The 25869-nt window shown below is 33.9% G+C and overlaps 3 protein-coding genes across 11 annotated transcripts; all 3 read left to right on the top strand.

Annotated features, from left to right (window-relative positions):
- Positions 1-1171: 1171 nt before the first annotated feature.
- Positions 1172-7389, top strand: LOC122311849 (30S ribosomal protein S21). 4 transcript variants are annotated; one of them, XM_043126596.1, is made up of 4 exons: positions 1172-1461; positions 3422-3473; positions 5595-5999; positions 6998-7389. In XM_043126596.1, the coding sequence occupies exons 3-4, from the start codon at positions 5665-5667 to the stop codon at positions 7005-7007; spliced, it is 345 nt and encodes a 114-aa protein (XP_042982530.1). In that variant the 5' UTR covers positions 1172-1461; positions 3422-3473; positions 5595-5664; the 3' UTR covers positions 7008-7389. The 4 variants fall into 4 exon arrangements, with proteins under 4 accessions (XP_042982530.1, XP_042982529.1, XP_042982527.1 ...); XM_043126595.1 differs by having other exon boundaries at positions 1174-1461; positions 5615-5999; XM_043126593.1 differs by having other exon boundaries at positions 1196-1461; positions 5663-5999.
- A 2506-nt stretch (positions 7390-9895) lies between these two features.
- Positions 9896-15281, top strand: LOC122311148 (transmembrane protein 53). 6 transcript variants are annotated; one of them, XM_043125576.1, is made up of 7 exons: positions 9897-10009; positions 10943-11073; positions 11286-12157; positions 12262-12367; positions 13359-13564; positions 14200-14289; positions 14392-14440. In XM_043125576.1, exons 3-6 carry the CDS (start codon positions 11406-11408, stop codon positions 14243-14245), a joined length of 1110 nt encoding a protein of 369 aa, XP_042981510.1. In that variant the 5' UTR covers positions 9897-10009; positions 10943-11073; positions 11286-11405; the 3' UTR covers positions 14246-14289; positions 14392-14440. The 6 variants fall into 6 exon arrangements, with proteins under 6 accessions (XP_042981507.1, XP_042981510.1, XP_042981509.1 ...); XM_043125575.1 differs by having other exon boundaries at positions 14264-14289; XM_043125573.1 differs by lacking the exon at positions 14200-14289 and having other exon boundaries at positions 9896-10009; positions 10946-11073; positions 14392-15281.
- Positions 15282-22282: 7001 nt separating this feature from the next.
- On the top strand, positions 22283-24906 carry LOC122311333 (F-box/LRR-repeat protein 2). Its single transcript, XM_043125866.1, has 2 exons — positions 22283-22721; positions 23655-24906. Exons 1-2 carry the CDS (start codon positions 22391-22393, stop codon positions 24560-24562), a joined length of 1239 nt encoding a protein of 412 aa, XP_042981800.1. The 5' UTR covers positions 22283-22390; the 3' UTR covers positions 24563-24906.
- Positions 24907-25869: the final 963 nt, after the last annotated feature.

The following is a 25869-nucleotide window of genomic DNA, read 5'->3' on the forward strand; positions in this document are numbered from 1 at the left end:
GGTTTTTTTTGCTTATTTTTTTTTTTTGAGGTTTTATAGTCTCACACCCTCACTTCCCAAGTTCCAATCCTAATCCCAAAATTCCCAATATCTAACCTACAATCTTTGATAGTCTCACTGGATTTGTACTTGTACTTTTATATTTTTAACTTTTTGACATATGTATATATGATTATATTTTTTGTAATTTTAATTTTTTTTCCTATTAGTGTTTTAGGTTTTATAATCTCACAATCTCATCTGCCCACCACCCCTAAATTCCACTCTTAGGACTCAAAGTCATCTTGCTAGTCTACTAGATACAATTTCTAATATTATAATATTATTCATCTCAACTAATAGTCTATAACTAATCGTAAATTCATAATAATTAAATCATTATAAATCTATAACTATATATATTTTTAATATATAAACATATTATAAGAGTTATGGTGTAAATTATAATATATCATATATGTATAAATTTATAATGTATTAGTATAGTTAACTTAATATGTAATATGTTAGTATTAAATCACTATAACTATATAGAGTATTAGTAATATAGTATTTAATATAACTACATAAAATATTAGTAATAAGAGTATTACTATTATTTAATATAGTATGACATAGAGTATTAATAAATGTGTGGTGTTTGAAGAGATATAGTAATACTAGTATATTACATATAGTATTACTATTATTACATATAGTTATTAGTTATAGTATTAGTACTAGTGTATTATTAGTTATAGCAAATAAGTTAATAACTATTACTAATTTACTATATACTAATAGACTAATAGTATTAGCATATTATTAATATATATAATAGTATACTATATATATATATATATATTAAATATATCATAATATAATTACATAAGTATTAAAAAAATATCATAAGATTTAAAAAAAAAAAGTCAACTGTGGATTGATCGGACCGGACTGTCTCGACCCTTAGGGAGTTCGGTCCGGTCCAGGGTGAAAAAATTCTAGACCGAATAAATCCGATTCGGTCCATAAAATCTCTCCAGACCAGACCAGACCGGACCGTACTCACCCCTACGTTTCACTCTTTCTATGTAACTTGAATTCCGTAAATTTCCCCTATTTTTCCATTCTTTTGGCGGAGCAGTTCGTGTCCGCTTTTTTTACTCTCTATGTTCCGGTCCATTCCGGCCGAATTTTGGTATTTCGGTCCGGAATTCAGGTGTATGACAATTTGGTAAATTTTTTGAAATGGTAGGATGAACTTGTAATTTTGAATTCTTTTTCTCCTTCCCTGTGAGCCTGCGATGAAGCAAATCAGTTTCACTTTCCCTCAATTTCCTAATCGCTAATTTCTCTCCTACCCTACGCCAGACACCTTCCGGCCTCCAGCCTTCCGCCACAAGCAGCAGCTCGTTGACTCGGTCCACTACGTCACAGCTCCTCTTTCCCCGCCGCAGGTCGTCGTCGATCTACATTCCACCGGTTCTTCTCGACTGCTCTCTCTCTCTCTCTCTCTCTCTCTCTCTCTCTGTGATGGCCTTATAAATCATTGGTACTGTTTGAGATTTGTACAACTGTATGAGATGGTTGAAATTTCTTCAATTACGTCTCCATAGTTCATACTTCATTACGTCCCCTAAATTTTTAATAGTTCATTACGTCTACAACTGTAAAACTTCACACCTCGTTAATTTAGAGAGCATACTGCCAAGAATGTGTGATTTTTATTTTTTTTATTCTGTAGTATAACTCTATTCTGTGCTATTTGATTCTCTTTTAATAACAGCATAGCCTTCCTATTTAATCATTATTCTATCATCATTCCAGTTTTAATAGTGATATTTTAGAATTATTTAATTTGATGACAATGAGGATGGTTGTGGTTGACACGCATAATTAAGTTGAGACATTAAAATTAAAAGATGTAGAGATTACCTGCAAACAACAAAGGCTGCTGAAAGCCAATTGTTTCGAGGAGTGGCAGTAGCAGCACTAGTTTTCTTGGGTTTTACACATTTTTCTCACCAACGTCATCAGAACCTTTAGAGTTGAAAAAAGCAACCCCTGCCTTGTCGATACATGTTTAATCCCCTTGAAAATGTACTTTGAAGAAAAACATTATTTTTGCTTCTTCTACCCAAAAACCCTAACATCTTCAGCTGCATTTTCAAATGTGATGCCTTTAGAAAGATGCACTTTCTGCGCTTACAATTAGAGACACCATGTAAGTTATTTTCAAATAGCTCTTTCAATTCCTGGGGAGATTATGCAGAGTTAATGGCCATGTTCAAAGTCATTGAAGCAAGCCATTCCCCAGAGAAGATGTTCCTAGCCTAAATCAAGTGCTAGGGGCTATAGAGAACTGAAAACATTGACATGTTCAATCAATTATGATTTTGAATTGAAAGATCAATTTGGATATTATAATTCAAAAATCAGTTAACCGTAAAAAAGAAGTTATGATTCAAAAGTCAATTATGATTTGAAATTATAATTTGTATTGATTTTACTTGGAATATAGTTTTTCTATATATTTATATGTAGAAAATTTATCCATATAACAACTATCTTGAAATGGTACACCGAAATGTGGCGGTGCTGAAATATTCCGTCCTAGTACCTCAACCAGAACGGAATTCAAAACTTTAGTTTATATTGCTAGAATTTCTTTTGTAAAATATTGCTGGACGCTTGAAGCATTATATTGTTGGAAAAAGCTTGGTTGGACAATCTCCTCTATTTGTACAAGAAAAAGAGAGAGGTAATTTAGGAAATTAAATCAACAACTTCTTAAAATCTTAGATATTTACCGATAGATTCTCCCTTGCAAATAATAATCATTGAAAATATAAGCAAAAAACAATAATTAGTAATAATGAATCATATAATTATTATGATATAATAATATACCATCACATCTACCACCACTTCATTTCGCCATTTACAATGCAACACATTGAACTGGCTGACTTGTTGTTCAACTGATATGCCCTCCCTTTGTAGTAAGTTAGTAACAAATTGGAGTGTGAGGTTGTGGGTTCTAACCCCCACAGAGGAGTCCTCTCTTTGTAGAAATAAAAAAAGAGAGAGTTTATGGATCTAATCACCACAGATGTAATCGTGGATCTAATTGCCATGGTGTGCCTATGTGCTACGGAAAGGATACAAAGTGATGGAGCTAAGAGGAATGTTTGTCTTTAATATGTTCTCATGAGATACTTGTCAAAAAAATATGTTCTCATGTGCTTGTAAGTGCTGTTTGGAAAATTCAAAAAGAAAAAAAATGCAACACATTGAAGTGTCTAGGAAAATAGCACCGTTGGCAATTTTGGTGTTTATTTGCTTCTCTAGCTTGAATTTATCTCTCTATATGATTCTTCATTTGCAACTTCTTTCTAACATATTAAATAGTTGATTAAGGAGATATTCCTTTGAATTGCAGGATAATTTGAGTAGGAATCCTATTCGGTATCTTTCTTGGTGTTATAGAAAAGGTAAGAGACCATCCCTTTCGACTTTACAATATGTATCTTTTTCCTTCTCGGAAACTTTTCCCTCCAAATTACTTGTACTCTTTGTGCTCGTTGTGCCCATATGGTTCCTTTGAGATGGCGTTGTTAGTCTGTGTGGGATGTACATGTCTCTGCACCTATAAAAATGCAAAGCCTTTTGTTTCTGTAGTGATACTTAAGTAACATTGTGTCAGGTGTGACATAGCGTTTTTCTGTAGAAACTTCTTGTAATGTACCCATTTTTTTCCCAATAATGTGCCATGTCTAATTCTTGACAGATTTTTTTATTGTTGGTCCTCGTAATGTACTGAATGTTTTTGTGGTCCAATTAACTTTGATATACCTGAAAATGTTGAATAATTTGGTGGGGCATGTCTTACATTCTGCAATTCTTGCGCCTTACCATGGATGGTGGTGGCTTTGTGAAAAACCAACCAATAAATATATATTGAATAACAAGGATGCTTATTGTCATGTAACCAAAAAGTTTTTAAATCTTTTCAAAGTATGGACACCATTGTCGTGTAAAAAAAAATTTATTAAATATTTTCAAAATAAGGACATTTATTATGGAATCACCTAATAATCGCTCCCATAATGATTATCTACTTCTGTTTATATTTATTTTGGTGACAAAATCAGGGGTAGATTAAAAACAGAATTACCGTAAGTACAGGTGATGTATTTATAATCGAAGTCCCAACACTGCCCTTTTCAATCTAATAATTTCCAAACCAAAATACAAGGAGGCCTAAAACAACTATACCAACCAAAACTCCTCAGCCCTAAAGAATTCTCCAAAACCTCTCTCCTCTTTCTATGTCCTCCATTTCCGTAAAAATCATAGGGACCTCATTATGTCATAGCTAGTGATTCCCTCTCCCTTTTGGCCGGTAAATTCCTCATTTATTTGTGAGCCTTTTTTTTCAGGTTTTTTTTTTCCTCTCTTCATACCTTTCTCAAGGAAAAGGTGATCATGAAGTTGGTGACTTTGATTACACAAGTGATTTTCTCGTGAGCCTCGGTTTTCCAAACCACTTCTCTTAACTGAATCTTTCTTCGGTTGGGTATCCAGATTTCATAACTGCATCTACCTGGATGCGGGTACTGTTATATAATGCAGCTCCCGAGATTAATACTTGGTAACCAACTGCCATAACCAGGTTGAACTTTTTTTACAAAACTTCTGACTTATGATCATTTTGATCTTCCAGAACAAGAGAGAGAAACTACAGAGAAAGATTCTTCCACACAGGAAAATAAAAAATAAACCCTGAGGAGAGAAAGCTAGCTATGATTTCATTCCCACATTCCTTTCCGCATATTCAATTTGAGATCTCAATCCTTCGTTCTGAGGTAGGCCTTCTATATTTTAAGAAAAAAACGCATTGCTGACTTATATTAAAGAGAGAGAGAGAGAGAGAGAGAGAGAGAGAGAGAGAGAGAGAGAGAGAGAGAGAGAGAGAGAGAAACCACATTCCTTGAGTCTTTTTATGCTTTCAAAACCCGTATCTGTTTCCAGTTCTATTGAATCAGTTCCAGTTATCTTTCATTTGATTTTTAATCTCATACATTGCGACATTTCGTTTTGCTAAATTTTTTAAATTTTGGAGCTATGTCATTGTCTATTTCTCTACTTGTGCTCTGTTTGTTTGCCAAGGAAATGTTAGAAAGCACAAGAAACTAAATTTTTCTTTTTTTAGATTCCTAATTGTTTTAAATGTTTTAACCCCTAGAAGTTGGCTCAAGTGGTAAAGGCCTTGGTCTTGGTGTTATGCTCCCTCTAGGTCAAAGGTTCAAATCCTCTTGGGTGCAAACAATTTCTAGGGGCCATCAGACTGTGGGTACTTCCCCCTAAATTACCCAAGTTGCACTTGTTGGAAACTGCTTGCAGAGCGCCTATGCACCCACAGGATTAGTTGGGACTTTGTTCTCGGACATCCGGTGCCAATAAATAAATAAAAAATAAAAAATTGTTTGGGACCTGATAAAGAAAGCAAAATCTCGATTGAACTAAGCCTGGCGCAGTTGGTTTGTTTTGCTAAGGATATAGTAATCAACAATTATTTTTCATCTTTTCTTGTTTTATTGTCTACCAAACAGAAAACTGCTTTATCTTTCAGTTAGTGGCACACATGTTGTCTGAAGATTTGTAACCTGTATATCCCTAGAAATGAACTCACTGAGAACGCTTGCATCGAGCCTCTTACGGCGGCCGAGTCAGACCCTTGAGTGGTGCAGTGGTGCACCTCATTACCAACCGCTGCTGCAGCTGCAGCAGTGGAGGGGGATCCGGGTGAAGGTCCGGGATGGGAACCTGGAGCAAGCGCTGACTTGGTTGCAGCGGAAGATGCAGTCGAGTGGGATTGAGCGACTTATAAAGCGCCAGCAGAGACACCACATCAAGAACTCTGAGAAGCGTGTCTTGGCCCGCAAGAACCTCGAGCGCAAGATCCGATCCCAGGACCTCGCACGCAAGCTCAAGGCCATTCTTGTCAAAAAAGTCAGGTAAATTAATTTTGGATGCCTAGATTCTTTAATGTTTTTCACTACTATTTTTCTCCTCAACCCCTGTAAATTGTAGTTGATGAATGCGCGCAGGGTTTTTCTTGAATTTTATTCTTAAAGTGATTTGATCTGTTCATAAGCACTTGATATTAGTCAATTTTTAGTAATTTGATTATTCATTCAATTTTAAAATGTAATTTGAGTTTGAACATTTGCAAAACTGACCTAGAATGGTGTAAAACTGATAAAACCTATGGTGCTTCATTGTTCTCTAATCACATAGGTCCCATGCAGAGGGATGGATATGGTTTACACATCTGGTAGCTTTGTTTCGTGTGCTACATGTTGTTTTTTAGTTTTTATGCCTTTTTTCCAGTTTATAATGTCTAAAAAATCTACCTAGACTGCATTTTAGTTATCTGTATTATTAAAGGGATTCTTTCTGTCTTTTGCGTTTTTGGAGACACAGAGCTTTTGTTGATCTGAAGTTTTTATTATGTGAACCTGCAAAAATCTAAATTTTGTGTAAGTGCTACTTGAGGGTAAGGCTTTGGAATCCACTCAGGACAGATAATGTTTGAGCTAGTCAAATGGGCAACTTCGAATAATATCCATGGAAGAATTCCCTTCCTAACCATCCTCAGACACCTGTTTGACCCAAATTTCATTTTCAGCCCCCTGACCATTTTTGTAACTTGCCGCTGTTTTCTAGATTTTATTCAAAGAAAAAAATAGATAATGTCTGAGCTAGTTGATGCTAGTCCAATGCGAAATCATCATTAGGTGAATATACTGTCTAGTGGGCGTTATATAAAAATCCATTTTTTGCTGTTGATGGGATTTCCACATCCATATTTTTGCCCGTTTTCATCTTCTTATGTTTTCTTTGATCTCTTTCTTGAGGGGTACTCTTCTCTTTTTAACAAATCAACTCACTGTAAAATATGTTAATTTCTTCATTTATTCCTGCTCATATATGCTTGATTGGTATTTTGCAGGGGTCTCTAAGGATAGCTTCGGAGTAGTTTCTTGATGGGAAAAGGATATCACAAGTACCCTGTTAATTTTGAGGGCGTTTCTTCTTCTTCTGGAACTCAGGTTATGCAGATCTGCAAACTCTCTTTCTCCACTCACTACAATCAAATAGGGATTAAATTGGCTTTCTTTTTAAGTTATTCACAAATTCATTCAGTTTGACACTTGATGCTCAACATGCATTGAGATTTTTGAACGGTTCATCATCCGGCAATCTTAGCACAATGTGCTCAAGGTGGAAACATTTGTATGTGTTTCTAAATTTTCATGTGTTTTAGCTAGACTGTCATTCATGAGGGTGGGAATTACTAGTTCAATCAACATATTATTTTTGTGTTTGGGATTTTTAAATTAATTTTTGGCCTTTTAAAATGCCATATCATTCTTCTCTCCTAGAAAAATTATGAGATGGATAGAATTGCACACCAGTAGAATTGGTGAAGAGCGAGAACCTAATTCGTAAACTTTCGAAATTTTTACCTTAGGACCATATAAATCATTTTCCAACAAAGAATCATTTCCCTTTCCCCCTGTTGTCTTGTCTTTACTTTTGACATGCCTATTGAGTTGAGTTCTTCACTTCCCCAAAGCGTAGTGGAAATATTCGGCTTAAATGATCATAGAACTGATTTTAGCATTGGTGGAGGTGGAGTTTCTGCCACCACGAACTACTACTTATTAGTTATTCCCAAGGAGGCTGACCAGGTTCTTGCACAGCCTCAAGTCAGCCATTTTCCACTTGCAGCCACGATGATAAACAGTAAGATAACGAATACCTGTGGCTGTTTGCAGTAACACTGCTCTTTCTGATACAGAAATGATATAGTGACAAATATAACTTGCATGTATTATCCTTATTTTTATGCCATAATGCCAATAACTTGCTCAAGAAATACAAGAACTGTCATAAGTTGGAGGGGCCAGAGTGCTAGAGTCGCACATTATCATGAAAGAGTCTTGGAATATATATATATATATATAATTGGTACTCCTATGTCTATTAATCTCATCAATATTTGACACATAATAATTAGCACTCTCATTTATTGAACTTCATATCATTAAAAGTTTGTGCTTTTGTAGGCAAATTTGTTTATGATAAATTGGGAGTACAAGCTATTTTCATTTATATATACGGCTTTATGATAAAAGAAATGCTTCAATCATAAATTTTTTTTTATAAAAATAAATTCATAAATTGATATGAATTTATATAATACGTTATATTATAAAATTATTTTTATTATAAAGTAAATTTAATATATCATTTGAATCTACATCAATTTATAAATTTTTCTATTTTCATAAAATTTCTCTATGATTATTGTATTTATCGATAATAATTTTCCAAAATAACGATATTGTTATATAATTTTTACAAATTCCAACTTCTTCGTGAGAGATAGAGAGAACATCTCATTTCGTATAGGACCCTTTTAGAGTCATTACTGAAGGCTCCCACTGGGCTTAATTTTTTTTTTCTTTTTTTCATATCATTTTTTAATATTTAAAAAATTAAAAAAAAATTAATAGTATTAAATAATTTTTTCTTAATCTCTTTGGAATAAAAAAAACAAAAAAATTGGAAGTGGGGAGCTTCCAGCGAGATCCCGATCCGTAGCTTTATTCTTACGTATAAATCTAAAAATTTCTGAAAAGGTACAAAACAGATAAACAGAATTGACAGGACATGAGAGAGAATATTATGGGCCTGGGTGGATGAGACTGTCACTACTGTCAGCGATTCCATTCCATGGAATATCTTTGGAGAATATCCAATTAGAATGCTATTGGCGTATACGAAAGGAACTCTTGAGCTCTACACATTATGCTAGTTGTATAATGTGTGTTTTTTTTTGTTTTATAAAAAAAATTTATAATATTATTAAAAAGTACTTATTTAATCATTAAATAGGATATTAAAAAAAAAAACAGCAGTAGTCCCAACGGTCTTCCAAGCATTTCCCTGTTATCAAGTTATCAACAGTAGACAACAATATCATTGACTACCATATGCAACTATAATGAATGTTGATTGATTTTAACCATTGGGATTTTATTTGTTAACAATCTTTTCTTTTGTTTCCTTTTTAACTTTCGTATCATTACTTGTTTTAAAAGTTTAAATTGATGATTATGATTAAATTTTAAATTAGTTCATTCATTATCATTCCATTAGTCTCTTGGTAAAAAATGATATGGTCATGAATCGCTATATCAGCATAACAAGAAGATAACACGATAACATATACAATAATATTTAATTGGTTTTTTATTTTTATTTTATGAGTTTTAACTACTTATGTTGACCATAAATAATATGTCTTATATTGTCTTTTAATTAGAACAGTTGTGTCAAGATCTTTTAGACTAGATGGTATAAGGCCTAATTCCCACCTTGAAGAGTCAGGTTCGAACCTCACTCTATATATATATATAATTGATTAAGGGACTAATTTAAAACTTGACCGTAACCATAGGTATTGGCTCTAAAATTTTTAACTTAGATATACCAATTTTACAAAAAAGTGAAAACTACACTAACATCAGTAATTTTCTCTAATTTTAAACTGTTGGAGGAACGTACATTAAGGTAATGGAAAATGTTAAATATACTTAAAAGATAAATTTATAAAAAAAAACTTATTTATCCATATTTTTATTGATATACTTAAAATCATAAAATTTAAATTTAAAACAAAACTAACAAAATATATATCCACAAGTAAAACGTATTACTCTTAAGGTAATAAGGTGCGACAAATTGTTTAGAATGGGCTATTATCTTAAAACTACAACCGATTACAATTACAAGCCCAATCCACTTTCATTCACCCCTTACAACTACGAAGTTCTCTCTCTCTCTCTCTCTCTCTCTCTCTCTGCAATCTCCAATATATAGTCCTTAAGTTTTCCCATTCAATCGTTCCGTTTTCAAGAGAAAAGAAGGACATAAGACGAACCCTCTATCGGAGGTCAGTTTTTTTATTTTTTTCCTCCTTCTGTTTGTTTTGTGTACGATCACTCTCTCTCTCTCTCTCTCTCTCTCTCTCTCTCTCTCTCAATTGGCTTTCCAACCACCTTTCTATTGTCCATGGCGTACATTTCTTCCTTTCCATTAATTTGAATTCTATAGATCCCCCTTTTCCACTCTTTTTGCGGAGCAGTTCGAGTCCCTTGTGCATTCCAAATTCAAAGATATTTTTTTTCTTAATTATGAAAATAAAAAATAATCAATGCAGAAATTGGCAGCATATTGTGATTCGAAATTTTCAGAAACTATAAGAGAGAACCAAAATGGAGTGTCGGTTTGACTCGGTGATCGAATTGAATCCCTTTCCTGCTCTCTCCTGGAGACGGAAGCGAAAGAAGGTTGAAGAACAGAGGGGGTGGGGGCACAAAACGTGTTTTCCGTGACAGCGTTTACAGAATCTCTCACGCGTCCCCAATGCGTCGCGGTAAAGTTAAGTTTCGTAGGGGCAAAACAGTCTTTGCATATCACCCTTCCCGTTTAGTACACGGGTCTCCCAAATTACCGGAAGGGACATCATCGTCATCGTCATGTCCCTTACATTTCACATACAAAAGCTAGAGAATGACGAGTGACAACCCACGTTCTTCGTTAAGATACGGTTTTACGAGCATAAGTTGATATAAAAATTAAAAATTGTATAAAATATTAATTTTAAATATTATTATTATTTTAAAATTTTAAAGAATTAAATTATTTATATATCTTGTATAATAATTAATTTAAAAAAATTATAAGGATTAAAATGAGACAAAATGAGAACAAATCACACGGCTTGTTTCTTCTTTTTGGTTTTGCGCATCGATTTATTTGCGAATTAATGTTTGTTTTTATGCATTGGAATTATGTGACTGCTAAATGAGACTTTCTTCAACAGCAGAAGCAGCGTAGTTGGCAAGCCGTGCTTTGACCCAAAAAGGAAGCTTCTTGGCCGGTGTGTGAAAAGTGAGGATCGGGCTGTCAAACACGGTTGGCAGCCCGATTTTCTTAAATAGATTCCACACCCAGGTAAGATAACTCATCGCCCTAAACGAATATGCCCACTTTTGCTATGTTCTCGCGTTGTTCTTAATCGAATATACCAGTTGCTACATTCTTGTTTGATTTCCTTCCATTGTGGCTCACTCATTCTGAGTCAAATCTGATACAACGCATATTATTTGTTGATATTGTCAGTGGTTGATCTTTATAGACCAACTCATTCTTATTAACTTGCGCAGGTGTGATTTTTGTTTGTCTGGGTCTTCACCTATCCGATTGAGTTAGCAGTATTGTAGCTTATGATGTTACAAAAGGTTTCGTTGGTATTGGTATGAGAGATTTTGAGTTGCGTTACCAATATGGGCTCCTTATCGGGAATCCTTCAACGACCTCTAGTTGCGGCTGCTGCGGTCACTGTAGCATCTGTTTCTGCTGATCTTTCTGATAAACTGCCATTACACAAATCCTCAGATACTTGTGCTACCTCGGATTTAGCGAATTCATTGGCCTACAATTCCCTGCAAGGATCGAAGCCATCATGGGTTTCTCATATCTCAGTTTCTAGGCTAGCCAACTTGTCATTTGGGACTAGAATTCGAGTGCCTGTTCCTAACATTAACTTCCCGGTTCCTGATTCAGGCCGCAATTTTTTACCCAGTTTGTTCTCTTCTTCTGTTGCGTCTTCTCCGCTTCTTCTTAATTTGTATCAGTCCGCAGACTTGGCCAAAGCTCCAAAGCCAACTGCACATGGGCCGAGGATATCTAACTCGCCTTCTGAGGTTATGTATAGATGGCATTTACCCGAGCCAAATGCCATAGATGTATCAGGTGTTTCTGATTGTTCCTCTGCAAAGTCTAGAACGGTGGTGGTTTTGCTTGGATGGTTGGGAGCAAAGCAGAAACATCTTAATAGATATGCAGAATGGTATACTTCGAGGGGGTTTCATGCCATTACCTTTACTTTTCCAATGGCTGAGATTCTTAGTTACCAGTTTGGTGGGAACGCTGAAGAGTATATAGACTTGCTTGTGAACCACTTGGCTGGTTGGTTAGAAGAGGAGCATGGAAAGAACCTGGTGTTTCATACCTTCAGCAACACTGGATGGTTAACGTAAGTTTACTCTTTGAATACGCACTGACAATTTTCTTATTTTCTTACCTCTTTGTGGAATCATCTTGCTCGATTGGTTATTTGGATTTTTATTTTGTAAGCAGGTATGGGGTTATTTTGGAGAAGTTGAAGAAACAGGATCCTTCTTTGATGGGAAGGATTAGGGGTTGCATTGTAGATTCTGCACCAGTTGCAGCACCTGATCCACAGGTAAATGATACTTTCGGCTCTATGAGAGGCTTTTATTTACATGTTTTTTATTCTAAGTGGTTTTTGTTCATATGATGAAGGAGACTACTCTTATGTTGGAAAGCAAACTTTCGTCATTAACATTCCTATGTCTTTTTTGATAGTTAATTAAGAATTTTATTACCAAGCATAGGCAAAACCCAAGTATACAGGAAGTATACAAGAAAATACCTACAAAACACTAGAAAGCGGGAAACTACGATAGAAACAGATTCTGTACATTATCATCATTCCTTACTAAGATCCTAGCCCTCAAACTCAAAGTAGAAAAGAAAAAATAGCGAAGATCTTCAAAAGAATGCTCTTTACCTTCAAAGCAATTTCTATTCCTTTCCAGCCATATACACCACATTAGACACAAAGGAATCATTCTTCATCTGGCAGCAACACCTTCTTTGCCTCAAATCCACGCCAACATGCAAGGGAGGTCCACAACTTCCTTAGGCATCACCCAATATAACCCTGTCGGACCAAGAACCTCATTCCACAAAGACTTTGCCACCTCACAATGTTAAAAAAGAAGATTTACAGATTCACCATCCTTCTTACATATGACACACCAATCAGCTATGCACGAACATAGAGCTTTGTGACCTTTGTTTCAGTCCAAAGACTTGGCCAAATCTCCAAAAACCTTTTAACTTTAGCATGTCTGAAACTACTTATCAATAAAAAAAAAACTTTAGTATGTCTGAAATTATCTGCTATGACCAAAATAATAATTAGATGTCCATAAAAATCTAAAACTATAGGCCAGCTGTGTGGGACTTTTTTGTGCACCCTCAATTTCAATAAATGTTTTATGTCTCGTGCAATTTCTCACGAGTAACTGTGTTAATGCTGTTTGTTTTATCTTGCATCTGTTGCTCCCATTGCTGCCAATTCCATTTTAAAGTTGACTGGATGAATATGGTGAACAATGGTTAATGTATCTTCCATTTCTTCTGTGTAGGTCTGGGCTTCAGGTTTCTCTGCAGCTTTTCTGAAAAAGCGTAGTGTTGCAACAAAGGGAGCTATTAGTCCCAAGGAATCTGGCATGGAGGTATTGGTTGGCAATAATCAAGCTGCGGAACCTAAACCTGCAGTGACTGAAGCAGCATTACTTTTACTTCTGGAGAAGTTCTTTGAGGTGGTCTTGAATCTCCCTGCAATTAACAGGTAGTTATCCTTTACTGAAATTTCACTGCTGTATCATTTAATAAGCTTGTAGCCTTGTAATGCCTCATAAGCTTGAAAATATGTTAAATAATTTATGAATTAGGAACTACTTTTTTGTTCAAGGGTATTCAATTGAATGCGAGGGGAGGGGAAAGATTATGTATCTTAAATAAGAAAGCATCATATGCAGATTTCTTTAAATTTTTTAGAGAGATGCTTGTGTACTTAGGTTACGCCTTTGAAAAATTATATTCTCAAGCCAGTGTGTAGAGTACACATATAGTAAAGTGCTTACATGGCATACTTTGATTTGGAAGATAAATTTTAAAATTTGAATCTTACAAATCAAATCTTACCATTTAAATGATATGGATGGTGTGTTTTACACACCAGCTTGAGAATAGAATAACTCTATGCCTTTTGGGCTTTTCAATAGAGATTATTTAACTCATTGCAAAAAATAGAGAGGATATTGGTGATCACAACCCCCCCCCCCCCCCCCCCCCCCCCCCCCCCCCCCTTTTCTCTTTTCTCTATCTCTGCAATAGAAGTTACTTTTATTTTTCTGCTCATTTCACATGACATGTTAGGCATTTTATTGAAACTTTGCCCGTGGGTTATTGCATTTATTTTAGGCTATCTAGTTCCAAGATGGCTCTTAAACAGCATCCTACTAACTGACATCATTTTGCACCATAGATTAGCCTTTTCACATTGCTGCGATGGTAAACTAATTAAGTACCAGAATTTGATTAGTGTAGTTAATATACTAATCATCTGGACTTTACTGTCTCTCAACTCCTTAAAATGATTTCGTTGGATTACAGGAGGCTTTCTGATGTATTGAGCCTGTTATCATCTGGACAACCAAGCTGTCCACAATTATACATTTATAGCTCTGCAGACAGAGTTATTCCTTCAGGTTCCGTGGAATCATTCATAGAGAAGCAGCAGAAAGCAGGGCATGAGGTCCGGGCCTGCAACTTTGTGTCCACACCTCATGTTGATCATTTTAGAAATGATCCAAAACTGTATAGTCTGCAGCTGACCCAGTTTTTAGAGGACTGCGTGCTTACTTGTTGCAAACGTTCGCTATAGTCAAGCTCATGAGTCGCTAACCGACTCTTTCTTACTCCATTTATATATATACAGCTCATAACTGATTCATTGATCTAGAGGTTGTGGAATGCAATCAAAAAGAGTTTTAGCTATCTATTCATATTACTTTGTTCTTTACATGTAAAAAAACAAATACATGAACAGGTTATACCTCATTCAATACAGGCCAGGGTTTCTTTGATACTAAGAAGCTATATCTTTATTGAATAATTCTTGGCCGGCAACTCAACATTTTCTATTTAATTTTACTGGTACAAGTCTCTGTGATGTTGGTGCATCTTCGGCTTCAAGAAGAGTTGGTATGGAGCCTCCCTCGAGTTTGTGATTTTCTTCTGAAGTTTGGTTATCCAGGAAGCAGAAGGAGATTGATTTATATATTTGTGGCATGCATCCGCTGGTCAATTAAGAAAGCAAGAAATGAAGAAGTTTGTGCTAAGATTGACCATGGATTGTAGCTAGAGTAATGCCCTCAAATTTGAAAATACTCAGCAGACTTTTTCCCCTGTATTCTTCTCAACGTTCAAATAGGAAATAAGACATTTTTTCCATTTGGAGATGTCGAGGAATGCCATGTTTAATCATTTATTTTTCTCAGCAATACTGTGTCACTGTTATAAAACTAATGAGAAGTAGCAAATAATTGAAAGATTGCAAAAGATAAGTAGGAAGATTAAGAGATTGCAATATATTTGGCTCTTCAAGAGCTCAATATCATTAACTTATCTCTCATTTCTTCTTGTTTATTACAACTGATTCTTAAGACATCATTTTATAGTCAACTCTATGGTGGTTTGTTGTGCCAACCAAGTTACATGCACAACAAACTATCACATATACAACAAACACAATAAGGTGTAGTTCATATGATTATCCACTAAATGTATATATTTATAACACTCCCTCTTGGATGATCCTATACAAAGAATATTTCTCGTTAAAATCTTGCTAATGAAAATCAAATGGAAAAAACTTGTGGCGAAAGAAAAAGAATACAATATTTTAATGTGTCTTTAAATGCTTTAGGATTGTCTCATTAAAACCTTGTCAAGAAAAACTCAGTGGGAGAAAACCTTCACGAAGGAAAGAGTACAATTCGTCTGATTATTTTCTCTCCCTCAAATGTATGTAGAGCTTTAATGTTTTTATTGTGAAAGGTTCTTGTATTGTTGAATCTCAATATTGTGTATTAACTCTTTAATGATGCACTGGGTAATGTTTTAGTGAACAAATTCGCCATATTAATTCAAGATCATTTTAACATTAAATTTACTATTCTTCTGGAGTTGTGCTCTTATGGAGTTCCCGTGTATAACATAGTTTTGGCTAAATATTGGTTGTTCTTCTAGAGTCATTTAGGCCAAACAAGCATCGTAAAATATTAACTACTATTCTAGAGTTGTTTAGGCCAGACAAGCGCCACAGGGCTATGAAGCTAGCTCTCTTGTATCTTATATAGAGATTCAAATGCACTGCAGGGCTATAAGGCTAGCTCTATTGTCTCTTGTAGAGAGATTCAAATGCGTCTGTTGGAGACGTTGTGTCAATAGAGACGTTGTGAAGATTTTAAAAAAATTTTGGATTTCGATTTAAAGGATCATAATTTCTTATAAAAAACACACGAGAGAAGGATATTCACGAGAGAAGAAATCCTCACATTGTTTCTTGATCTTGCTTTTGTTTATCCATAACAATATTATGGTTGGATAGTTTCCTTCTGTCAATGTTTCAAATTTGAATCGGGAATCATTCGTGCCTTAGCCTCCCCCATTTACTCTCTTGAGGATGTTAATTTTAAGATTGGAGCAAAAATGCATTTTTTTGGAAGGATTGATTTTGATGTTGTTACAGAATCAAGATTTCTTAGTGCTCAAAATGTTGCCTCTATTACGACCATGTCTCGGAGGTTATTAGTAAGAATGAATGAGGTCAACCAACTAAATAATCAAATATCTGAGTTGCGCCAAAAGCTCTCTGTGAAAAGCTGTAAGAACAAGAAGCTAAAGTAGGAGAATAAGGAGCTAAAATAGGTTGTAGAATAATATGCCCGTGATCTTCAACCACGTATAGAAGGATCTGAAAAGAGAATGAGTTCAAATACAGGATTAGCAACGACGAATATTTGAAGAAGTCCAATGTCTTAGAGAGTAGCGACAAGCTGCATTTAATTTCACTAGTCTAGTAAATAATTGCAGGTTATCTATGTTTAGCGTATCTTTTATCAAGATATGTCTTACTTTCATGATTTTCTCTATAAAATGTGTATTTAGCTCATATTTATTAGCATCTTATTTTCTTTATTTTTCTGTAATTAGTTTGCATTCTTACTTTTTAATTTCTCTCTGCATTCATACTTTGCAATTTTTTTCGCAATGACTCAACTATCTTCTCATTATCAATATATGAGGTATTCTTCACCTCATTCACTAGTTGTTTTTGTATATGCAATATGTGCTATAATGCAACATGAAAATTATTTGACTGATAAGTCAAATGATGATGTTATTTACGAGCATGTAAGTCTCGATACTCGATACTCGTTAGCCATTGTCACATTTTTTTGGCGACTACAATCCAAAGCTCGTGAGGTTGAGAAACTCAATGAGAAGATTTATATTCTTCAGCGACTTCTTCATGAGTTCAACGTGAAGGTACAAATAATAAAATAAAAGAATAAGAATTTAAAATCCTTACTTGACAATTATTTTCAATTACTTACTCCTTTAGACAGAAATGACATGCAAATCTATAAAGAGTAAGATCGTTTGAAAAAGAGGAGAAGAGCCTTAAATTGTTGTAATTTTGTTTCGAGATGATAAAATAATATTTCATAAAAATTCACATTGTGTTTCTATCTTCTGGTAGATGTTCTATATGCTCTATTTTGTTTTTATTTTAATCATGCACATTTCTTACAAAACTATAATATGAATTTAAAATATTAATTGCTTTTAAGAAATGATATTTCAAAACTAATAATAATTTCATTCATCTCCCCCTTGAAACCGAAATGGTTTCTCATTTATATTTTAAATATATGTAGTTTTCATTAACTCTTCTGGAGTATTTATGACATTTAAATTATCTACATATTTTACAGTAAAAGCTAATCCATATACTGAAAATATATAAACAAAACGGATTATTTCCAAACAGTTTGATCCATATGTATTTGGATTGCTTTAGATCATATAAGGATTTTTGAAACATGATAGAATAAGTATTTTGGGACTATATACTTCATGCATTTCATATCTAGTGATCAATTAATCATGCATACCCAAAATTTCTATAATTATCAACCTAATAAAAATCTTAATGTAATTTCATCTACTTCAGGGGCATATCAATATATGGTTTTTGCGAGAAATCAAGTCGTGATTTATATATCACATTTTCATTTCCTTTGTACAAATTCTCATTAATATTCAACAAGCATCACCCCTTCGGTATTTGGACTACAAGTCCATATATATGACATTTTACTAGTGATTTCAATTATGTAAAAATTATTTCATTTTATTTTGGCAAATATTTTTACGTCGGTATTTTTTGACGGTTTTTTTGTTTATTTTTCATTATCTCTTATGTTGACATCTAATGAAAATATGTTATCTACAACAATTTTTATTTTTATCAAATAATTCTCTCGTACTTTCATAATGTATTGAAATCTTGTTATTTCAAATACATTTTCCTCTTTAGGAGATAACTTTTCAGGAGATACTCTTAAGGAGTTTTCTCTTCAAGGGGATTACTCTTCAAGAGTCTCCCATTCAGGGATTTTATTTTGGAAGAATTTTGTATAAAAAGTTTGGATAGTTTTATAGTTCGTATTGTCTGTTTTGTGGGTATGGCCTCTTCAGGATCACCGATTTTTTTTTCTATGTGCTTTTCTTTTTCGGGATGTTTTATTCTTTGTATCAATATGTCTCTCACAATTTCAGGCGTGTTTTATGTTCATTTTACTACTAAATTTCTTAATTGTCCTACATAAATTTTAATCCTCATTGAGATATTAGCAGCTAAAATATGAGATATTTTTATCTTTTTGTATCCATCAATTGATTTATAATGAATGATTATCTGAACTTCCAGTTCACATAAATTTATATGATAATCAAGATAACGTCGAATTATTTCATCTTATTTATTTTAGTGTTTCAGGCAATTTTTCCCCCTCATAGTAAGAAGACTTTATAGTAAAAGAATCTTCTGGTTCTTTAATAGATGTGCATATGAAAATTATTCAACTTATCATAATTGATTTCGAATGACCAAGTTAATCATGAAAAAACAAAAAAATATTTTGAATCATAACATTTCTGATGCATATTTGATTAAATAGTTATATAATATAATATAATCCTAAAGAGAAAGATGACAGTTTTTGCAATAGTAATTTTTGGCCCGAAATCATAGAGTTTTGCTACATATAAGCGAATCCGCATACCAATCTGCGTACCAATGCGGCTGCATTCATATTCAAAATCCAAATTGGCACAGTTTTTATTAAAGTCTGATTTTTTGATCAATCATGTTGAATGGGTGCTTATATTGGTGTGTATAATTGCTTACAATCAGATTTTTCCTATAAAGATATTCATTATTGCCTTCATTGATAGTTTCAATATGATAACCATTAAGACAAATATTTTAAAACTTTTTAAATTTCTTCTAGATTTTGAAGAATACAAAGTATCTACAATACAAAATTTTGTTCCTTCTAATAACATTATATTTGCTCTTCTAGAGCCTTCAAATATGTTCGAAAAATCGGATATGGTATTGACATTAGCTCTATTCAATGTTAAATAATGAAAATATTTCTTATCCTTAATAATTATGTTATGCAAATATCTTCTAGACACAAATCTTCACCTATAGTTTCACAATTGATTAATGCACAATAGAATCCATATGTGCTTATAAACAAAAGTATGTATAAAATATTATTAATGTCGAAGAAAGTTTAACAAGAGGTATAAAAAGATAACAACTTAAATATAATATGATTACAATTTATATGATCTTCTGAATCATTATGGTTGGCAAAATTTATTTCTTATTTTCCTTTGTGGATGCTTGATATAGATCCACCAAATGTTTGGACGTATGACATGTACTTAACCAATGCCCATTCATACCACACCTATTTCTTTATAGCCTTATTCTTCAAGCCTTCATTTTTGTCTCGTTTTATCATGGTATGGTTCCACTTTTGTTGGTATAGAACATTTTTCTTTGAAAAGTTTTGAGTATGCTTCCCTTATTCCAATGGTCTTTTTTCTATCATGACATCCATAACCATTGTTTTCTATATTATTATAAAATGAGATTATATTCGCTTCAGGAAATGATGTATGAAACGAATGAGGTAGAACCAGTTGGATGAGATTAATGATTTTTCATTAAAAGCTCACTATTTTGTTTAGCTACTAACATACAAGATATTAATTTAGAATATCTCATGAACTTTCTTAATCAATATTGCTACTGCAAGAGCATATTCGAAGTATGAATATGTTGTATATTTCATTTCAAATATATCCTCTTTAGTGTTTTTTATCCCCTACACAATTTCAGTTGTGAAACTTCATGTGTATCAATCATAACGAACTCTTGGAACAATCATGATCTTCTTGTACACGTATCATTCCTTTAAACTATTTCACAGAATCAATAAATCTTTTATTGTGAGGTACTCAATAAAATTATTGGTTTAGGGTGATCATTTAGGGATGCTTTATTTCCTTTCTAAGATTCATTTAACTAGATGAATATTAGCATCAATGATCCATGATGGATCATGGATCATTGATGCTATAAATATCAAGGGCAACAAACTTGACTTTTGTAAGACTTGATATGATCTATAACAAATATATTGAGTATATAACTGGTATGTAAACTATGTGAATAAAAATCAACCACAGATATAATTGTTATATAAACTATGTGAATATTAATTAATCACAAATATAATTGGTATGTAAACTATGTGAATATTAAATCGTCACAGATAATAATAATCAGGAGGTATAACTGACCATATGCATGATATAATAAAAATTAAGCATTAAAGTAAAAAACTGTAATTAAAAATACTTGCTTAATTGTATATTACCAGGTTGAGATATTGCAATATACTTGATTTTCAAGAACTCAATATTATTCACCTCCCTCTCATTTCTTTTTGTGTATTACAAATGATATTCAAGACATCATTTTATAGGCAACTTCTTGGTAGTTTATTGTGCCAACCAAACAATATGCACAACAAACCATTATATGGACAACAAATTATCACATACACAACAAACTATCACATGTATAATAAACTAATAAGGTATAGTCTATACGGTCACCTATCAAATACATATAGTTATATCAGTCACTTGACGCATTTTAAATGTATTTTTATGCCAATCATTTAAATCAAGTCACTTAAAATGCTAAACACACCGCTTCCAACTCCGATTAAGAGTTACAGCTGCCAACTTTTTAGTTTTCATTTTTATTTTTACTTCATGATTAAGGAATTGTATTTTAATGATATTATAATTTTTTTAAAAAAAATATTTAAAAGTATTAAAAAAATACATGTAAAAAAAAGTAAAAAAAGAAATAAAACCCACTTTCATACTAACGCTAGCTCGAGCTTGGAGCGATGGCAGTGGTGCCACCCAATGCACTACACCTGCTAGTGTAGTTGACGATTAAATTTTAAAATGATAAAAAAAATGAAAAAAATTATAAACTACTCTCTAAAAATTAAGCTCTTCATGATAACGGCGCAAATGGTATTTCTCTACAATAATTGGCAAGTAAAGTAAAATTACTGTTATGATATTATACTTCACCTCTCATTATATTCTGATTAATCGTGGAATGTTTTGAAGTTATGATAATATTATTTTTATGATATTTCTAGAAAGTTATGATGTGTGACATGAATCGAAATATAGTTTCTCGAAAAGCGAAATCAAAGGATACAACAGTGGGAATATTATTATTCTCAGTTTAGCAAAATATATTTAACTATTAAAAACTCCAAAAAGGAAACACAACTTATCATTACACATAATATATTATATATATATATTTTAATTTATTTTGTTTTATTTATAATAAACGAATTAAATGATATGGGATGTGTGTTGAATGCTAAGTAAAATTAGGATCGAGTTACTTTACTGTCTTGGTTGCACTGCTTTATTTGATCTCTAGGTATTTTTTTTAATAATTTTTTTATATTTTTTAATAGATTTAAATATTTTTAAAAAATAAAAAATATATCAATATATTTAAAATCATTTTATTAATTATTAAATAAAAATAATTATTTTTAATTAAACGGTTTAAGTACACCGAGTGAGCATAATATTTTTTTGCATAAAATTAATAAAAAATAAAAAAAATATGACAATTTGGGACCACCAACAACAATGATAAGAGACTTTGAGAGTGATAATAACCCTCCACCCGTCATGCGAAACTACGAAATGCCCCTGATGAAGAAGCACAGTGGTAATCATCCACCGAGGATATTTATGTAACTTCATCAACAAGAAAGTTATTTATACTGTATTCTCGCTCTTCGCACAAAACACACACAAGCCTTCCGACTCGTGTAATTAACGAAACCCCTTATCCTAATCTCCCCAAATCAGTGTTAGGGATCGGGATTTGTGACTCTGCAAGCAAGCCATGGCTTCCAGCGTCTGCATAAACGAAATCCTGACGGACGACGAGATACGATTGATTCTGGCGAGGCTTGGGAGCGACAAGGACAAGGAGGCGTTCGGCTTGGTCTGCAAGAAATGGCTGTACCTGCAGAGCACGGAGAGGAAGAGGCTCGCCGTACGGGCCGGAATCCACATGCTCCGCAAGGTGGCCGCGAGGTTCTCTCGGGTTGTGGAGCTCGACCTCTCTCAGTCCGCTTCCCGCTCCTTTTTCCCTGGTGTTATCGACTCCGATCTCTTTGTTATTGCCGATGGGTTTAGATGCCTCAGAGTGCTCAATTTGCAGAACTGCAAAGGTATATTTTTCTGTTTTTTGTTTTTTCCGAGAAAGTGAACTAAATCTGTTTATCTGACTGTGTTTTGTGCTCAATTTGCAAAGCTCTTTTTTGTATTGGTTTAGTAAGCTTTTGGAATTGGAGTGCTTGGTTGTGTTTGTTTGACTGTTCTGTTTGTTTCTGGGAAGAATTGTTTATTTTTCTGAGAAAATGTGTGGATGGGATGGAAGTATAGGAGGTGTGTGAGAGTGCTGAATTCGAGAATGATGGCAACGACAAATTTGGATGGTTTGCTGTCTCTCATGAAAGTTCTATTTACTAGTGAGAAAGTTAAGATATGAAACCTATGTGGGAGATCTGCTTGGGTATGGTTTGGAGCATCATAGAATTCATTAAAACATATCTTCAACCTCTCCTATCTTGTTGCTGGTTGGACTTGAGCTTTCAAACTTTTACTTGAGGTCACCAGTTAACTTTTAACTTTACTTAAATACAATTTGTGATTGAATAAAATGCTGTTTTATTTTCTAAGATAAGATATCAGTCTTTACAACTCACAAATAGGAATAATTCTTTTCCAATTGACTTTAGAGAGAAGCTTGCATCATGTTTTAGAGAGAAGTTTGCATCATGTTAGTTGATTTTAAGAATGTGAATGTTCTTATGGTCTGATCGTGGGTTGAAGACCACCAAATTAACACTCATAAAATGTTCATATGGTTTGCTGGTTTTTTTTGCTTACTGCACGGTTGATTATAGTTTGTAATTTATTCCCAGTTTTGATTTTTGATGTTCTTTTACTATGCCATTCCATCTGGAGTTCCTGTTTTGTTTTTTCTTTATATTATTTTTACTTGATGAAATCAGTTTTTCGTTTTCCCTTATAATTTCTTTTGGAGTAGAATTTAACATGCCTATCATGGTTTCCTTTGTTATATTTTTCTTGTTTTGCAGGAATCACTGATGTTGGCATGGTGGAAATTGGGCATGGTCTTTCTTCACTACAATGCTTAGATGCATCCTATTGCAGGAAGCTAACTGACAGGGGATTTTCAGCTGTTGCTGAGGGTTGTTGTGAACTGAAAAGCCTACATCTTACTGGCTGTAGATTTGTTACAGACAAATTATTACATGCTCTTTCCAAAAACTGTCACGATTTAGAAGAGTTGGGGCTGCAAGGATGCACCAATATAAGTGATTCTGGACTCACGAATCTTGTAAACGGTTGTCAACGTATTAAGTTTTTAGATATCAATAAATGTAGCAATGTTGGGGATGGTGGGGTTTTAAGTGTGTCTGAGGCCTGCGCAGCTTCTCTCAGGACACTCAAATTGTTGGATTGCGACAAAATTGGGGACGCTTCTATATTTTCCTTGGTCAGATTCTGCAAAAATCTAGAGACTCTTATTGTTGGTGGCTGCCGGGACATCTCTGACGAGTCTCTAAAGTCACTTGCTGCTTCTTGTAAAAATAGTCTGAAGAACTTACGGATGGATTGGTGTTCAAATATCTCTGACTCTGCATTGAGCTGTATCCTCAATCAGTGTGTAAACCTAGAGGCTCTCAACATTGGGTGCTGTGAGGAGGTGACAGATGCTGCTTTCCAGGGTTTAGGTTCTAGGGAAATTGAATTGAGATTGAAGGTTTTGAAGGTTAGCAACTGTCCAAAGATAACAGTTGCGGCGATTGGTCTGCTTCTTGACAAATGCAACTCTCTGGAATATCTGGATGTGAGGTCATGCCCACTTATTACAAAGGCGGGATTCGATGAGGCTGGATTGCAGTTTCCCACACACTGTATGGTGAACTTTGAAGGGAGTTTATCCGAGTCTGATGTGTTGTGTTTAAAACCCTTGATTTGAATGGTCTGGCACTACTGGAAGAAAGTTCTTCCCTTCAGAGTTATCATACAGCAAACACTGCCTTTGAAAGCCTGACAGGTTACTGCAACTGGAGAGAGCTAATCCTACTGGCAGCCCTGTTCACATTCATTTTATTCTGGGGTTAGAATTTGATTTGTTGTTGGACTTGGATACCTGCCACTCATATTTTACATGTATATGTTGCATGTGCATTGTATTTCGGTTGCCTTGTAATCTTTTCCTTGATTTTTTTTTGGATCGAAAAATATTGTATTTTTCCCCTTGGTCTGCATTTTGAACTCCTCATAATTTAGTTCCGTAACTGTTGCAATCGACTTTTCATACTTAACGTCCCGCAGAGATTATTGCACTATGGAGATTAGGATTTGTAGGAGGAACTCGAAGATAGCTGCTGATTGTGTTTAAAATAAATCAAATAAAGTGGAGTGGTTATCTTTTGTTATGAATGTGAAAAGGTTTTGGGGATCGCTCTAGAATACCAAGAGGGCTTGATGTGTTCGCCAGTCGGATGGATTTCAATTGGAAGCATCTTCTGATGCCAACTATAGATACGTTGAAAAGAGGTTAGCCATTTTATCGATGGAAACTTCCAACTTGCTTTTATCCCTTTTCAAACTAATATGAATCTGCGGAATTGGAATTCTTTGAACTTATAATTAATTTGAAGATTTACTTAAAAAAGTCAAAATTAAGTCAATGAATGGAAAAATCTAGACCAGTTGAGGAATTCGTTTCAAGAATCAGACTTTTGCTAGACTTTTCTAAAGTGGATTTGACGCATCTCCACATAGCTTTCGTGATCTTTCTGATTCTTGATTTGGTAATTATTCCATATAGAATTTATAAATGATCTTTATGACTTGGTTCATCTTGATTCCCATCACAAACGATCTCATTGCATCTATCAAATATTTTTATTAAATTTCGTTCAGTAGAATGGTGCACAGTACTGACTTCTGCACATTCAACAAAACGGAGCTGGCAACGCAAGATAAAAGGAAGTCAAATACCAAATCTATTGTTGTTTGCATATTGCTTTATATTTCTTTTAATATGAGAATTATTCTCTTGATGTATTTAGTTTTCTTCGTTCGTTCATCTCTCTCTCTCTCTCTCTCTCTCTCTCTCTCTCTCTCTCTCTCTCTCTCTCTCTCTCTCTCTCTCTCTCTCCTTGTGAACTGTTATCTACTCTCAGTATCTTGATGAAGAGATACTGGCTTAGGGAGTGAGACATTGATATCTGCAGTTGTTTTTGTTGGTGTAAAGTAGTTGGTTAATCTTACGTT

Source organism: Carya illinoinensis, chromosome 5, assembly GCF_018687715.1.
Source record: "Carya illinoinensis cultivar Pawnee chromosome 5, C.illinoinensisPawnee_v1, whole genome shotgun sequence".
In the NCBI taxonomy this organism is placed as follows: domain Eukaryota; kingdom Viridiplantae; phylum Streptophyta; class Magnoliopsida; order Fagales; family Juglandaceae; genus Carya; species Carya illinoinensis.

Bases quoted from the DNA above. Each gene is read 5' to 3' on its own strand.
- LOC122311333 (XM_043125866.1), top strand. From the start codon at position 22,391: ATGGCTTCCAGCGTCTGCATAAACGAAATCCTGACGGACGACGAGATA. The intron at 22,722-23,654 runs GTATATTTTTCT...CTTGTTTTGCAG, and splicing joins CAATTTGCAGAACTGCAAAG to GAATCACTGATGTTGGCATG.
- LOC122311148 (XM_043125573.1), top strand. From the start codon at position 11,406: ATGGGCTCCTTATCGGGAATCCTTCAACGACCTCTAGTTGCGGCTGCT. The intron at 12,158-12,261 runs GTAAGTTTACTC...TTTTGTAAGCAG, and splicing joins AGCAACACTGGATGGTTAAC to GTATGGGGTTATTTTGGAGA. The intron at 13,565-14,391 runs GTAGTTATCCTT...GTTGGATTACAG, and splicing joins AATCTCCCTGCAATTAACAG to GAGGCTTTCTGATGTATTGA.
- LOC122311849 (XM_043126596.1), top strand. From the start codon at position 5,665: ATGAACTCACTGAGAACGCTTGCATCGAGCCTCTTACGGCGGCCGAGT.